The 16160-nt window shown below is 38.1% G+C and overlaps 1 protein-coding gene across 13 annotated transcripts in view; it reads right to left on the reverse strand.

The window, feature by feature from the left end:
* The window catches only part of SVIL (supervillin), a 105368-nt gene that overhangs the window by 34712 nt on the left and 54496 nt on the right, over positions 1 to 16160 (reverse strand). For 7 of the 13 annotated variants that reach the window (XM_059818699.1, XM_059818711.1, XM_059818700.1 and 4 more), the window contains exons 8-17: positions 14725 to 15612; positions 14223 to 14393; positions 13556 to 13590; positions 12344 to 12405; positions 11841 to 11980; positions 10994 to 11089; positions 9493 to 9745; positions 7964 to 7987; positions 6314 to 6884; positions 4588 to 4807 (exon numbers count right to left, since the gene is read on the reverse strand). In XM_059818699.1, the coding sequence (XP_059674682.1) occupies positions 4588 to 4807; positions 6314 to 6884; positions 7964 to 7987; positions 9493 to 9745; positions 10994 to 11089; positions 11841 to 11980; positions 12344 to 12405; positions 13556 to 13590; positions 14223 to 14393; positions 14725 to 15612 (2460 nt within the window). The remainder of the gene's footprint in view (positions 1 to 4587; positions 4808 to 6313; positions 6885 to 7963; positions 7988 to 9492; positions 9746 to 10993; positions 11090 to 11840; positions 11981 to 12343; positions 12406 to 13555; positions 13591 to 14222; positions 14394 to 14724; positions 15613 to 16160) is intronic. The other 6 variants (XM_059818712.1, XM_059818710.1, XM_059818706.1 and 3 more) reach the window with 5 other exon arrangements.

Below are 16160 nucleotides of genomic sequence, written 5' to 3' on the forward strand. Positions count from 1 at the left end.
AGCTTACCTTCCTCAGAAATTAATATTTGCATGAATTTTCTAGCTTTCAGAAATCATTCTTAGTACTCCATAAAATGTATACCTGCAGTACTTGTGCAAACAGTTGCATTGGTCCACTAAATAATTTTTATTCTAGTTGAATTAAGTTTTACTATGTAACTTTCCTTCATCTAGGGCATTTCAGTAAGGATTATACACAACCCTTAACCCTATTAATATTTGAACAGGTTCAGTAGTTAAAGTGTTGGTAATCTATTTTCACCACAAGATACAGAGATTCCTTTTTAGAGATGCAATTACTGTTACCCTCACAGTAAGTCCTTTCCTGAAACTCTGTGGAGAAGCAAGGGGTAGGACCGAATAGGTCTAGCCAGAAGTCAAGTTTCAGGCAGCTGCTTCCTGCAAAAATCCAGGGGGTGCAACCATCCTACTGACCTATTCAAGGATGACCAATTGGTCCGAAGGCAGTCATTTGAGAAAAACTGAGAATGCAGAAAACAGTAAATCCACAGAATACAATGGCAGTAAGAATGTTAGTATTCAAGAAAGCAGTTATTTCCTCTCTTCCTGCTCAGGCAGACAGCGCTGGCAGGCTTCACATTGCCTGGTTGCTTCATACCTCACAGCACGGGATGAGTAGGGGTGAGAAGCACTCACAATAAGGAGTTGAGGCCATGGTCATTGTTTCCAGAACGTATACAAGATTTCACTGCCCAGAACTAATCTCCTGGATTGCATCCATGCATGTGTGAAACTGTGGAGGAGACCAAGATCGGACTGAATTGCCACCATGCAGTTGAATTACCTTCAGTAGTTATGTTCTCTAAGGTCGGCTTTGCTTAGAAATGATCTGTGATAATCGAAGCTGGAAGACATTTTGATCAGCTTTGGCCTAAGATGCGTTTATTTTTAAAAATGTCTATAGCTGCTCAGCATAGCAGGCAGAAAAAAAAATTCCTTTTTTTTTTTTTTTTTAACCTGACATTACTGCAGGGTATTTGCCCTAGACCTTTGCCCCAAACAGCTTGGTTGATCAGGAAGAGAAAATCTGTAATTCTAAGAATGCTTCTGTGTCTCTGGAGACTTGGTTTTCTCCTCTGTGATAACGATGGATTCATACTAGCCCTCCACTCTTCACTTGTATATGTAATGAAACCACTTATTCCTAGAATGAAAACACGCATTTGTCTGTTTTGAGCAATGAAATCACCACTTAAAGAAGTATGTAGGCCCAGTATGCCATTGAAAACTTCACTGTTGTGTAAAACCTAAAGCCACGCATTTGTTTTGAATGATGAAAACAGCAATAAACTCAGACTGCCCTGACTCAGCAACAATTGGAGGGCACCCTTTCGTATGAATAAAGATGCAAGAACTACTGAATTGGTTCACATAAGCAAGCCCACCAGCTCAGTAGCTTAACTCAAAGTAGACAGCAGTTAATTCTTTGGAAAGACTGCAAAAATAAGGCAACTATTGGGTCTAACCCTTGGATTTGTTTAAGGCCTGCTGCCTACTAGTTTCATTGGACACCTCTGGTTTTCCAACTTTGATAAATAATGAATAATCATTCATTATTCACCTTCACAGTTCTATTCATTTTGCTTTTGCCTCCAAAAGTTCCTTTTCCAATCTGAAAAATATCAGTTTTACTCTTTTCTTGAAAGAAAAAAGCTTTTTATATACCTGCCCATCTTTGACAGCTTGCTCTGCATCCTTTCACCTGCTACTGAGATAGAATATCTGCCATCAAGATAGAATGATCGTCATCCCAGAGGTGTCAAGATGGGTTCAAAGCAAAAGCTTTCACAGCTGAAGGCATAATGTTGGATTAATACTAAAGGGAAATAGAAACAAGATTTGAACAATGGTTTTGGCTAAACTAGGAATGTTGTATGAAAGGCCTTGGCAAAGTCCTGGCAAAAAATGTGAAAACTGACACAACTTTCTTCTGTGGCAATATTTTAGTATCTTAGCTACTAGTGTTATCCTTGAGACAGATTAAACTGGACACAGGCTTGACTTTCACACATACTCCAATGACTGCACTTGACCAGTTCCTTTCAGCTAAATCATAAATCCTGGAAGCCAATATGAGATAAGTAACTACAAAAAGAAAGCTAACTGTTAAAGAGTGCATAAATTCACTATAGTGGGGACTAGCCTGCATAAAAAAGACTTGCTCTGGCGTCCATACATCAAAAGAGGTTGAAAATTAAGTTTCGGCTGGGCTCTTCCTGAGAAGTAATGAATGACGGTAAGAGGTCTACCAGAAATTAGAATTATCTGTAGGTTTTTTAAATGGTAATCATGGCGTGCAGCTGACTTCTAAAGCGGAGCTGATAGTGTGACCTTCTAGCAACCTAGGTCTCCGTAAATGCTCAAAGACAGGTAGTTACATGCAACTGATGCTCCATTTGAAGTCCTCCAAGACATTCCTCTTCCTGAAAGCAAGACAATTAAAAAAACGTTTCCACCACTCATATATAACACATGAGTGGACTGGCCCTGGCTGTCTAAAATAAAACACAGCCAAAACTACTCAAAGATATGAGCCTTTGCTCATTCTCACCTCCAAGCTGTATGTTTGCAGAAGAAGAGAGGATAGGTGTCTTTTCTTCCTTGAAAAATCATGATTTTCATTCTTCCATTTAATATAGGTAATTCTGAAAATGCCAGGTATGCACTCACTCCACAAGGATAATATTAGTTCAGTGAAGTAAGTCTTTGTGGAAAATCACTTTTATCCAGACCAGCATGCATGCATCCTGCCCAAATATCATTACATCTGTGGAAAAGCTGTTCTTCCATAAGGTGAAAGAATGTCTGACACAGCCAGAAAAATCCACTGGATGGGAGGATGAAGTTAGTGAATGTAAAAGGGAAAAAAAAAATCCAAAGTGTAATAGTTAATCTTTAGCAGAAGTGTTCTTTGAGGTTTATGAATACTTGGCATCAGCTACAGCCAAGCAAAAGAAAATGACTGGTTGTAGTTTTTTAATTCTGGGCCAAGAAGTAGACTAATGTGGTATTTTGGAAGGCTAAAACATTTTGATACCAGTTCTGCCATTTACAGACGTTTGTGGAGTCAGAATATACAAATGCACAGCAAGACAGCAGGTATTTTCTTTTGTCAGATTTGGGACTGACTAGGCAGTCTTGGAGGCCTAACGAAAGCGATTCCAGATTGCGAGTGTGACTGACAGTCTTTAACATCAGTTCCTCAAGAGATCAACTCAACTGAAGCATTAAATTTAGGACTGAAACAGCTGCTAATACTTGGATCTTCCCTCCCCTCCAACCTCTTTTGGAGGATCAGCGAAGGCAGATCATTGACCACCTATAAACCAGGAGTTACTGGTCTTAAACCTTATCTGCCCAGACAGTTGACATATTTAGAGAAGGGGGACAGGAGGGATGAAGGTTGCTTTAAACAAAACAACAACAGTGAACTGAAAAAGGTAAGTATATCCTTCAGAAGGGGGACTAAGACTGCACAGCTGTTGTAGCTGCCCCTGCACCCCGTCTTTATGTTAAGGGGCTAACAGGGAGTGGGGATGCTCTATAAATGAGGATGACTCAAGCATGTCCTAGAAATACATTAATTTAAGAAGTACACTTTGGAATTATGTTTAAAAAAAACTAACAATGGTTTGGAGTTCCTAATATCACACCCATCTCACAAAGTGCAGGAATACTTTTACACAGTGAAAGTTTAATCAAACAGCTATTTTTATTTACTGGGTCTGCTTTCACTGCAGAAAACTGAAGTAAAAATAGGCCTATTTGTCAACTTGGAGCAAATAATCGTAATTTTACTTACTGGACTGCTACCAGATCCTTTCACAGTTTGGGGCTGGGTTTATACTATCAAAGTTTTAACTAAATTAGAATGACTTTTACAAGTACTACAGCAGGTATTGGAGCTCTAGCTGTGAACTCCTACTATTCGCACAAGCACAGAACACTTAACATTTTGTTTCAGATCAGAATCATGTTGGGTTGGAAAAAATATTTCTAATACTCCCACAAACCTGTTCAACTTATTACCCTTTTAAAATCCCTACAGTAAGTTCTCAAAAGTCAAAATGGCAACCATATTTTTCTGACGTAAAGAGGGAAACGTCACAGAGTCTATCCCTGACTCCCTGTAGTCGGCTTATTTAAATGAGACTACTCCCATAGACCAACAAAAAACTAGCTATTAAAAAAAAAATAATCCCGTTATACATGTTATAAGTGAAAGTAGAACCTAGGTAAGTATATTGAGTATATCAGTATAAATACCACGAGAACATGCATTTCTACAACTTTCATTTTCTGAACTACTTATTGATTATTCAGGTGGCTCTTCAAAATCAGATTATCACGTTCTCTTGAACAGTAACTCTCATTCACCACTATCTGCTTTATAAGTATGGCAGGCAGATTAGCTGCATGTTTCTGCTGTTAGTATTTGACATCTAATAAAGCCTAATAATCACTGCTTAGCTTTTTCAGAAACAGGTTTAAAGCTTCTTTTTATACCATCAGTCTAATAACTGTATTTATAGAGAACATTTAAAAAAAAAAGTGAAATTTAAGTACCTTTCCTTAATTGACATAGTTTTGCTGGAATTATCAAGGACATCCTCAGTTGTTTGTGCTTTGTTCTCTCCAATGGAAAACATCTCACAGGAATTCTTATTAAATTTGCCTTCCAATTGTTCGGAGAGCTCCTGCAGTCTACAGGATGCCGCAGCTGCAGTTTGTGAAACTGTCCTCATTGCCGATGTGCTGGTGAGTTCAGAATTAGGTTCAGCGTGGTCTGCCCATTCAAAAGAGAAGTGCTGAATTAGAGTTAGCACTAGTCTCAAACATATTTTATGTTACTAACACTGAAGCAGCAAATCTGTTTTTTAACATTCAAATCACATGCTATCCTAACAGAGGAAAAATTTCTGCCTGAGGTAGAGTAAAAAGATTAATCGTGCAGTATTATCTGCTGCATCGACTGGCCATTTTTGACTCAAGTTCACATGAAGCCACAGAATATCCTGTGGAATATACAATTCTGAACTTCATATGGATGAGGCACAAACTGCTGCTCCTGTCATCACACCAACAGGAAAACAAATGGACAGTGAGAGGGGAACAAAGAGTAGGGGAAGAGAAGTAGACAAAATTTAAATAAGAAATTAACTTATTGGCAAAGCAGTTTAATGCATAAGTAACATACTAGGAGGACATTTAATAGCTTGATAAAGGCATTATTTTCTAGGAGGGTGTTGGGGGCTTTTTTGGTTTTGTTTTTTCAAGTAGCAATTAAACCACAGGAAAAACTTCCTTGATGAAAGATAAATGCACCATTACAGTTATCCTCTAGGAAACATAATTGATCTTCATTTTTCTTTTTGAAATTTTACAAGCACAACACCCCTCTGATACCTGACTGCTCCTGTTTTATCCCAGTCTCTGTCTCCCCTGCAGTCACCGAAAGTTAATTGGATAGAACGGATACTGCTTTTGAGGAATACAGGCAGAACTGTACCTTCCTCCCTATGCCTGTTCGAAGACCATTAAATTCAAAATAAATTAACTTCACAGGATGAACACAAAAGTGCTTCTAGCACTACAGGATACTGTGGTCCTTTACGCCATCATAAGAGAAAACTAATACAACATCCTTCTAAATTCAACAGAATAGAAGGTTTTATGCAACAACCAAATTGACTGATTATTTCCAAAGCACTTTATTTAATACATAAACTCACCCAATTTTAAGTTTGAATTATGCTTTGCATATAGAAATGTAATTGCTCTGAGAATTACTTGGTTTGTATTTCATCACCACATTGAAGAGAAAATAATAGTAGTTTTGTAAAATTAGTTATCTGAAAATTATCCACTACTAGCTACATATGTACATATGTAGTTAATGCATAATTATATATGCACAAGAAGGCAACAATTAAGAGCAGACACCTGACCCAGAGCAGCAAGTTTAGCTTCTTCAGCATTTTGGAGGGCAGGGGCAAGGGCAAAAGAGGAAAGGATAAATCTTAGCTTCAGCATATAATACCACTTCTTTCAAAGTAAGGAAATCTGAATAAAATTGAGCCATCTTTAAAGACTGAAGAATTGAAAGAATAACAAAGAGAAAAAACTGTATTTGCAAAACTTAAGATTTCACAGGTATTTCTCTACCTTTAAGCAGTTTTAAAAAAAGGAAAAATAACCAGCCTTGATAATGCTTGAAATGAAGATGCTTAAAACTAGAGAAACACCATCATTTGCTGAACGAGACTACACCAAAAGCAAGTATATACTGCACCTCTTTGCAAAGTCTTGCTTTTCATAACACTTTCCAAATCCATCTTTTCTTCAAAGGACTGGCCTTCTTTGACTTCCCATTTACCTTGCATGTGAGTATCAATTTCCTTCTGTTCAAGAGGCTGAAAAAGTGCTTGTGAACTAAACAGTTCCATGCTGCCCTTCCTCAGGAAGCTGTATGTTGTCTCTTTATGGTAGTCTCCTGGTTTTTCAGGAACAGGATGTGTGGTTTCTTCCTCAAAGGAGCTGTACTTTGTAATTTCATTAGCTTCATGTGCTAGAAGCCTCTTTCTCTCTTCTTCATGCTTCTTTGATGCTCTGTTGCTTTCTAGCGCTTCCACTGAGGGCTGCCACTGTTCTGACTTCTGTGTGCGTTTTCCTGAAGAGTCTGAGTTTTCTGCTGAAGAGTGGAATCTCAAATCAGCATTAGTGGCAGTGCTCACGCTTCCATCACTAGCTGGCTTCACGTGCAGGTCTCCAGCATACAGCGGAGAAAGGGCAGATGCCATTGTTGAAACTGATGTTGCAACTGCAGTTGACAGGGGAGTAATTTTTCCACTTTCATTTTGTACCTATGAACAAAATAAAAAAAACAAACAAACAAAAAAAGGACTCAAAAACACTGAAATCATCAATTTACGAAAACAGGCTAATCATGCCAGTTCTTCAGAAGTGTGCTTCCGTATTAATATAGTGCTCTATAAATATAGACTAGAAACAGATAAGCAGAGCAACAATGCCCCCATAATTTGGCTGCAGATGGATTATTCCACCCAGGAAAGAAATGACTGCATGTGAACAGCAACATCTTTAGTAATAAAGGGTTTATGTGTAGCATGCGACATGACATTGTGTCAGGGCTCCACGAAAAGTTTCATACAGACGTGGTACTGTGCAGCACTGGGGAAAGAAATTAGTTTAGGTTCCAGACACCGGATGACATGCCATGTGCCCAGGGTAATCAACTCTGCACCTCAGCAGGGCTAATTAGCTTTGGCACAGCTCTGCTGTGATACGGTTATGCAGCTTCCAACTCTGGAGCTAGCTCAGCACCAGAGACAGACTCTGCTCCGTGCTGTCCTATGTAGGGCAGACATTCCTGACGCTTCTGCCACATAAATCACCTTCATGCAGGACTGTTAGTCTAAGACTTTTTCAAATATCAAACATTGGCTGTCATGTACATCTCTGAGCAAAGTATTTGAATCTAAGAAGCTTATTAAAAAGCCCTCCCAATTTGCTTTGCCGGCCTCTACACTGGAACAATTACCTATTCTACTCTTCTAACATCATAATTTTATAAAGTTTTCCTAGAGACAATTAAGATGCAAAATTTTTATGAAATGCAGGGCTTGGCTTTGTCTTGTCCAAAGGAGACAAAAGCTGAGACTGACAAACATGCCTCCATACACATCAGGAGAGGTTGGTTGTTTGGCTTTTTTTGTTGTTCACTTAAACTGCAGGGCTAGTGAACAGCGTGCAAAAGGAACAGACAAAATCATGCCAGTAGGAGGAAATCAACTGAAAACTTAAAATGCACATGCAAATTCCATAAAGCGTGGACAACACATCCATTAAACAAATCAGAAAGTAGAGCAAAGACTACCACGCTAGCTCAAGGATTCCAAAGAAAGATTAAGAAAATAGTTACCAGCTTACTCTTTTTCCATTGCATCTATCAGAATTAGAAATTTAGAGGAGATCAGCAAAGGGATTTCAGCTTTAATAACAAGATATTTACATTTGCAATTATGTATTTTGGTAATGTAACCTCTAGTTATCTGATATCTTTCTTTTGTTTCTTCCTAGAAAAACTGTAACATCCCACATCTCAAAACATCCCAACACTCCAAATGAACAGCTCACTATAGAAAGTCCTCTTGAAAATACACTCCCATTGAACTTGGTTCAGAGTCAACTCTGGTTTCTTTTGCTAGGTTCAGAGATGATAAAACATGCTTCCTCTGCACTTCCTTGCTTGAAGAGCAAGTTTGTTCTGTAAAAGTCTGACGAACTAATGTGACTGTCACTTCTTTCTCATCTGCTTCAGCCCATTTCTGTTGATCACCTTCCTGGCCCCCAAGCAAGTTAGTGACACAGTCATCAAAGAGGCCAGGCTGAGACAGTGGCTGGCATGTGGAAAATGAATGGAAAGAGGACTATGTAAGGTCTGGAAATCTCACTAAAATAAATTTGCCAAATATTTACTACTACTTCATGCCTAAGTAAAGTAGGCATAAAGTACAATTCTATACGTGTACAGCTTTGCACCCATATAGTTAAAGAAATCCTGCATTCTCACTATTCGATTATTATAACATGGAAAATGTATAATCATGAATAAAGGATATAGAAAGTGAAGGGTAGTAACTTCCTCACACTCAGATTGATCTAAATCCCTAGCAATACAACATGCACAGGAGTTGTGCTTCACTGTTAAAGTGATTTCCTTTAGAGCTGTAATACTAAGTGACTGATGTTTCTGCTGTTGTGAATATCAGTTCTGAAAGGCCACTGCTGGGACATCTTATGCTCAAACTTCACTAAAAAGGCATTCCTTTGCAGTTCCAATTGTATGAAGGATTCCAGAACAGGAAGCTCAATTCCACTGCACATATTAAATAAATTCATTTTGACCATGACTTTCTGAATTTCAAAAGTATTCTGCTTTTAGGGGAAAAAAAATAAAAATCAATGCCCCCTCCCAGAGCAAAATGACAGAATATGTCTTGACTAAAAATGGAAACGTATTGTGCTTTCAGGAAAGAGTCTGAAAGTTGCACATGACAAAGCTCCAAAATTCCCTGAAAATACATCTAAAGCACAATGATACGTGTCACAGTTTTTACCCCTTTGGTCAGGAATTTACTTTTAGATGATGTGTAACATTCTACTGGAAAAGACCGACACTGTGAAAGGTAAGGCATGCACTAATCAGGAAGATGATATACTCTTGAATTACTTAAAAAAGGAAAACACACCAATGAAGTTGAACACTTTAGAGGATGTCGTTCCTCAGTGTCAGAAGACTGCTTCCTGACAAGCTTTTTCCTGCAAATATGTCATGATCCCAGTGTGTAGCTCAGAGCAAAGAAAAGGCCAGCTGTTATGGTGTCTTACACTGAAGCTATCTTATCCAATAAAAAAAATAGAATGAAAAAGAGCTAAGATTGCACTTACCTGCTCAACTTCTCCAAGAGTGACTGGCTGAGTCTGATAACGAGCATTCATTCTCCTATGCCTAATATCTCCTCGACTCCTTGTGGAGATGGCCCTGGATACTGGTTGAGACAGTTTGTTAAACAAAGCCATCTTTTCTGCCAAACTTAAGCTGGAAGAATCTGGTTCATCAGACTGATCTTGCCCCATGGCCTCTTTGGCTGCTCTTATCTCCTCTTTAGCTAAAATTTTTTGGTGTGCTGATGCCTGCAAGCTGAAGAAAGAGAACTGGAAATGAGTTTTGAAGAAGCCATTATGAAGTTTTAAAATCTCAACCTAATAGAAGCAGAAGAACTGCACATGAAGCACAATAGCCAATGTAATATAGCAGCCTAAGTGGTTATGCAGTGGTTCAACATTGGCATGATGAATTCTAATTCAACAGCTGAAGATTTAAAAAAAGTTAAATTTTCATTCACAAATTCATTTGATTAGGACACAACAATTTTTTAAAAGGGGAACTCAAGATTGAAGAGAGACCTTTTCAGACCAATTTCTTTATACAAAATACAGAGCTATGGAGAGACATTTAAGATGCCTGCTGTAGAACAAACACGGGTCCTACAGTGCAATTTACATAAAATTCAATTTTATTAGAAATAATTTGTGGAGCATACACAATAAAAACATTTAAAAGACAGATTTAAACTCCAAGTTAATGCTGCTTTTTGGTCAGCATATATTGTAATGCCTCTTATAATTTGAAGTGGTATAGAATTCAGACTGTCTTTCGTTTTGAGTTATCTGGGGTAACTCAACAACAAAGAATAGTTTTGAAATATACTCCATTAATTTTGAAGATTGTTTGACCAATGCTGAAGGCAGACACATTCATTCATAAAAGCTGTAACTGCATTTGTCTCTACAATAATATATTTTATTCACCTCTAGCTAGATTCTGCCACATTTATGGAATTAGTAGTATTCTCTTTTTTTTTTTTTTGTGTCGTGGTCTCTGCTAAAATTCTTTCATTCAGAACAGGCAAACAGTATTCTGCAACTTTACCTATAGGTGGTGCAATTTCTTATCTTTCTTTTAATTTTGCAAGCTAAAAAAAATATATGTAGAGACAGACAAAGGATATGTACTGCCTGTGAAATCAAGCACCCAGCTTTGGTATTTTCATCTCAAGATGACATTACTATATAAAAAAAAAGTATGAGAGCAAAGAGGGTTCTGCTAGGTTTGCTCACATGCAAATTCATTTCTTTCACAAAGAAGAATATGCTTCTAGAACAGGTAAGTGTGGTTAGAAAGGTCCTGAAAACAGATGCTTGACAAAAAAAAAAAAAGCTGCATTGTTTTATCATGCAAACATAAATGAAGTTGACAAATGTTTTAAATATTCTTGAAACTAGTATTGACTTGACACATTGAAAAGGCATTCAACACTTTAAAGATGCATCTGCTATTGAGGAATCTTGTGCTCCATGTAACATGCATGTTTATCCCCCACAGTACCTGATAGGTTGTACAGTGCTCTTAACTACAGTGGGACTAGGTACTCTTGTCACTACTGTGTGGGTATTCACAGAACGTGAAGCAGGGGTAGATTCACTTTAAAGAATTGCCAAGGAGGGAAAATTCACAGGGAGAGAGAAGAAAAAAGCATTAAGAAAAGCAATACATTAAGTGTTAACTACAGAAAAGACCAAAACCAAACCAAACCAAAACAGAAAAAAACCAAACAGCAATGATTTTTAATTAACTGAGTTATCTGTTGCAACCTTTGTAAAATAACTTCAAATACTTTGAAAGAAGTAAAAACCTAGAGGAGCAAACAGGTTGTCTCTTTAAAGTTACTTATTACCCATAACATAAGCTATCTTTTAGTAGATCATTAGGTAAACGCCCATTCACCTTTGTTTAATTTTCTCCAAAAATGTCTTTCCTTTTTTCAGGAAAATTTCATTATATATGATCAGAGTGCAAGGCATGCATTTCCAAAAAGTACATTTGAAGTTTCAGAGTGTAAAAGGTTTTCCCCAATACAAATACATTCCATAAGAAATTGTGCAGATTTCCCTCAGCGCAAAGTATCTTTTTCATGCCATGATTAAACCTGTTTACCTAATCTACAGGTTCATAAGCTTTCTGCCAAATTACAGTTCATAGAAGTTATGCTTTTCTAGTCCCTTTACTTCTAAAAAGGCATTTCAATATAGTTTCCCCTGTGGTTCTCAAGGAAGTTGGCCTTGACAATAAATGTTTTCCTTGCTACAAAGCTGTAAACACCACATATATGGAACTTATTCCCAGATTTAAAAGCAGGAACCAAAGTTAGAGCCAACATATGTACAAGACTTACGTAGCTGCAATGACCACTTCCTCACTGGTAATTGGTTGTGTGTGCGATCTGTCCTGCAAACGCCGCAGTCTTCTCTCTACTGCTGAACTTCTTGTAGGTGGTTTAGGAATATTTTTCATTTCAAACGATTTTTCCATTTCCTAAGAGGACATATGTCATAATTAAAATCATGGAAGAAAAGTCCTAAACCAGTACTTTCCTTTTAGCTTTCTTGCATGCCAAGTAGTAAATTTCCCAAATGCCCACCTCTGAATTAGAAGCAGGATGTAATTGCACAGTAGGCGTCACAGAGTTAAAACTAACTACACATCTCTCTAAATTATATTTTTAAAGAAGGCTTTAGAGCCTACTGTGTAGGTAGACGAGATGAAGTAAAAAAAAAAGTTACATAGCTTGGACTTGGTTAACTGCATTACACGTCATTCTAATGCAGTTTGGGTTCTTCAGCATCTTGTATATGAAATATTTAACTCCGCCTTCTGTTAAGAAAATGCAGTACTTACTCTAAAAAGCAGCCTCTTTGCAGCTACACTTAGTTTGGCTCGGTCATCCAATTTTTCTTCGTCTACACAAAGGAAAAAAGGAGGCTGAATGTAATGAATCAAGCTCATATTAAGTGCAAGGGTTTTTTTGACTAAATGATTTCTGAACTCCTCAAAAATTATCTTCTACTAAGACAAGAAGCACCACCAGCAAGTAAGCTGGCTGTTACTCCCTTTTAACAAAAGACTTGCCATGAACCATGTGTAAACTTTACTTGTATTTACATGTATTGCATCAGAGGAAAATTCTTAACAGGATTTGACAACAAAAGACTTGGCTTCAGACCAGTTCATGCACTTTCAAGTTATCCAAACAACCTTTTCTGAACAATTAAACTTACTATATTATTAGTCTATGAAATCACATGGACTAAGAAAATAATTAGACTGAAAGACTGTCTTAAGAGTCAGTATTCATCCTGTTGTATAGAACATCTATTTTCTACTAGTTGAACATACAAGATTGTCTCTCCTTGTCTCCCATCTGTGGTGGTGGTGATTACCACCTTGTGTCCCATTTTTCAGAGGCTCAACTGGTATCCTTAGGAGCTGAAATCAGCATCCTCCAGATCCAAGAGCCAGCCTCGCAAAGCTGTGGAGTGTATCAACTTTCAAATAGCATAAGGCATTAAATCTAAATTTAGCTACTCATGAGATTACCTCCTTAATTTGTGCCAGACTTGCCAAGAGTGACAAGAGGGAAAAAGAAGCAAGATGACAGACTGAATAATATAATTTAATAGCCAGCATCTTGCAACTTGCTTAGCTAGAAAACACATTACCAATACCAGTTTCATACTACAGTAATGGCTTTTTTAGTTATTAGTCCTAGACCACTGATTAAAATGTGCATTTTTTTCCCCCATCAACTAGCTTATTTATTATCTAAATCAGAAAAAACCCAACCCCTATGTTGAAAACCGTCAAACCATTCACCCCCTTGCCTCCCATATGAAGTCTGGTATCCACAGACAGACTCTTGGACTTAAATGAATTTGAAATCAAGTCTGTAGTAGACATGGCCCAAGGAAAAGTGGTACTTCAAACATATTATAGGTAATAATAGTTATTTTCAAGTGGACTTTGTCTGCATTATCAAATAGTTCTCCAGTTAAAAGAAAACAAAATACATTTGCTCCCAACTCTTCCTTAGAAAATAGTATAGTAACATACCTTCAGCAGTTGGTATTTCTGCACTCAAAATTGACCTAGTGAAAAATTATCAAACAGAAAAAGTTAGTTGGAACGAGACATCAAAAATTAAATTCAAACTCCATCTGAAGTAGCAGGACCTCAAAAGTCTTAAGAGTGGGAAAACTTTATCTATTTTTCAAATTTCAGCAGTTTCCACTTTGACGTCCTTTAATAAAGCAGAAAGGCAAGTAATTGCAGCCAAACTTAAATACAGTAAAGGAAAATGATTTCCAGTTCATCTTGTAGAAGATAAAAGTCTAAGGTTTGTTGCCAGCTCTTGTAACATAAAATATGTAGTTTTGGTTGTTTACAAAAAAAGTAAATGATAAAGCAGTGTAGATGGAAAGGAAATTCTTTATATAAAAACAGACAAAAGCATTTATCATTAGACAGAACCAGACAGCTATAATACTTTATGATGATTCACTGTTCACCATTTTACATGGGGGGGAATTTGCAACGAATTGGTTTTGTTGGTGGTGTTTCGGTTTTTATGTTATAAGCAGTTCAACAAATACTTGATTGTTTTTAAAGAGAAACTATAACCTTGCAAAATGTTTATGCTAATAAATTAACAAAGTCTCTTCATAAGCTTGTTCATGTCTACCTGCCCCAGAATGCTACACAGAGCTATGTATGTGCCTACCTATCTGTTTCCTTTCGTTCTGCTGACGTTATAGGTTGAGTTTTAAATCTCTCAGAAGTCTTTCTATTTTCACCAGGAGAAAAATAGCGCCTCGGCCTTCGTGGCCCTCTTTCATGGTCACCATTGGAAGACAAAGTGCTACCTGCCGTTGACATCTTAAACCGAGATTCACTTTTAAACCACATGATAGAAAGTGCATAGAAAAGAAAATAGAAGAGAGAAGGTAAAGCACAGATTTAAGCATCTCAACAATTCACTAGAGATCACTCTGCATGCTCCTCTGGTAACATGCGCAGACGTACGCATTCCAGCTACCCCATATCACAACTTGCACTAGCAAGCAGAAGCACAAAAGCGGGATTCAAACCATCTCAGCCTCCAGTACACACTGGTGAGAGCTAAGCTGTGTGCTTTAAGTGCCGAACACAACTGCTGTTGAGTGTGTAATTTTTGCCAAGGACGTGCAAGTTTCACACTAAAATACGTCTGAAATGTCACCTACAGTTCCGTTTTCTTGTTGGCATTAGCAGTCTCCAGAAAGACATTACGGAGCTGGGCAACAGAGACTTTTGTGTCAACCATGCCAATCTCACCGTTTGGTGCATTTGCTTCCATGCTCTCCTTACTTTTAAAAGCTTCTAGCTTAGGAGCCACAGTATAGTCAGACATTGAGCAAGTCAGGACTTTATGCTTTGCTGTCGACACTTTCCAAACAGGAGCTTTTGCCTTGGCAGGCTGTGATACAGACCCACTCTGTATGTACATAACAGCTTCGCTCCTTTCTATGTTCTCAGGGGTCTTAAACTGCTGCTCAGGAGCCTGCCTCTTATTGCACTCCAGCTCCCTCTGAACTTCTGAGTTAACTTTCAGCTTGCTTGCGAAAGAGGAACTCCCCACGGGGGTATCCAGTTCTCCTCCTCCAAAGAGGCCTTCGTGGTTCTTCCCTTGCTTGCGAATCTCAGATGGCAAAATTGGTCTTCTGCCTTTGGAAGCCTGTTCACCCTCCAAGGAATCTTCTTCATCAGGCTTTGCTCCATAATCAAGTGCCTTGTTCTTTTCACTCTCTGACACAGTGGCTGCTGACGATTTTGTTAAGAGGCTAACATTGTCTGGTAGGAGGAGACTGCCATCAGAGATGTTTGCTGGTTCTTCTATTGCCATCAGCTGAGCTGTGTGAGCAATGCCAGCAGGCTGAATATAGCCATGTATTGGTTGGCGGGCTGAACTGACGGGATGATTTATAACCCTATCAAAGGCAGACGTTTCTGTCTGAAGAGGCACGTAGTGGGCTGGCACTGGATGGGATTTTCTCTGAGATACTGTGTCTGTGACAAGTTCAGGGCTTCCATGAGCACTTTCCTCTTTCACCAGTTTCTCTCTAACTTTTACTCTTTAAGAAAGAAAAAGGATTAAAGCTGTGAACGGCAGTACCCAATCTGGGAAGGAACACAGACACCTACCGCAGGTACAGACAGCAACACCATATTAAAATAAAAAGCAATCAATACATAAAAGAAAGCAATCTTATGATGCAACCCGCTCCTTCCCCCCCAAATCTTAGCAGTAACATTGCTCAAAAACATTCAAGTGATTCACAGGCCCTTGAACATGCATGACTCCTGAGAAGGTAACTGAGCAAGCTCTGAAAACATACAGCATGTTTCCATGTGGTCACAACTGTGTTTGTCAAACAGCACATACCCATAGTCTCAAACAAACTAGATGATCAAAACTGCTTTTTATATTATCAAAGTGTTGGGCTCAGCCTGAAATTGCAAATTCCCTTGGCAATCATGTATGTAGTAATATTTTTGAAGATGTCTAAACGCTGTGCAGCTTACGTCATATCAAGATGCTGTTGCACTGGGGAAAGGGATGAAAAAACACGTTACCTCTACCTAGTCCTTCAGATGTTTTGCCGGAGACTTTTTTACTTGT

This window comes from Gavia stellata, chromosome 6 (genome assembly GCF_030936135.1).
Source record: "Gavia stellata isolate bGavSte3 chromosome 6, bGavSte3.hap2, whole genome shotgun sequence".
NCBI lineage: Eukaryota > Metazoa > Chordata > Aves > Gaviiformes > Gaviidae > Gavia > Gavia stellata.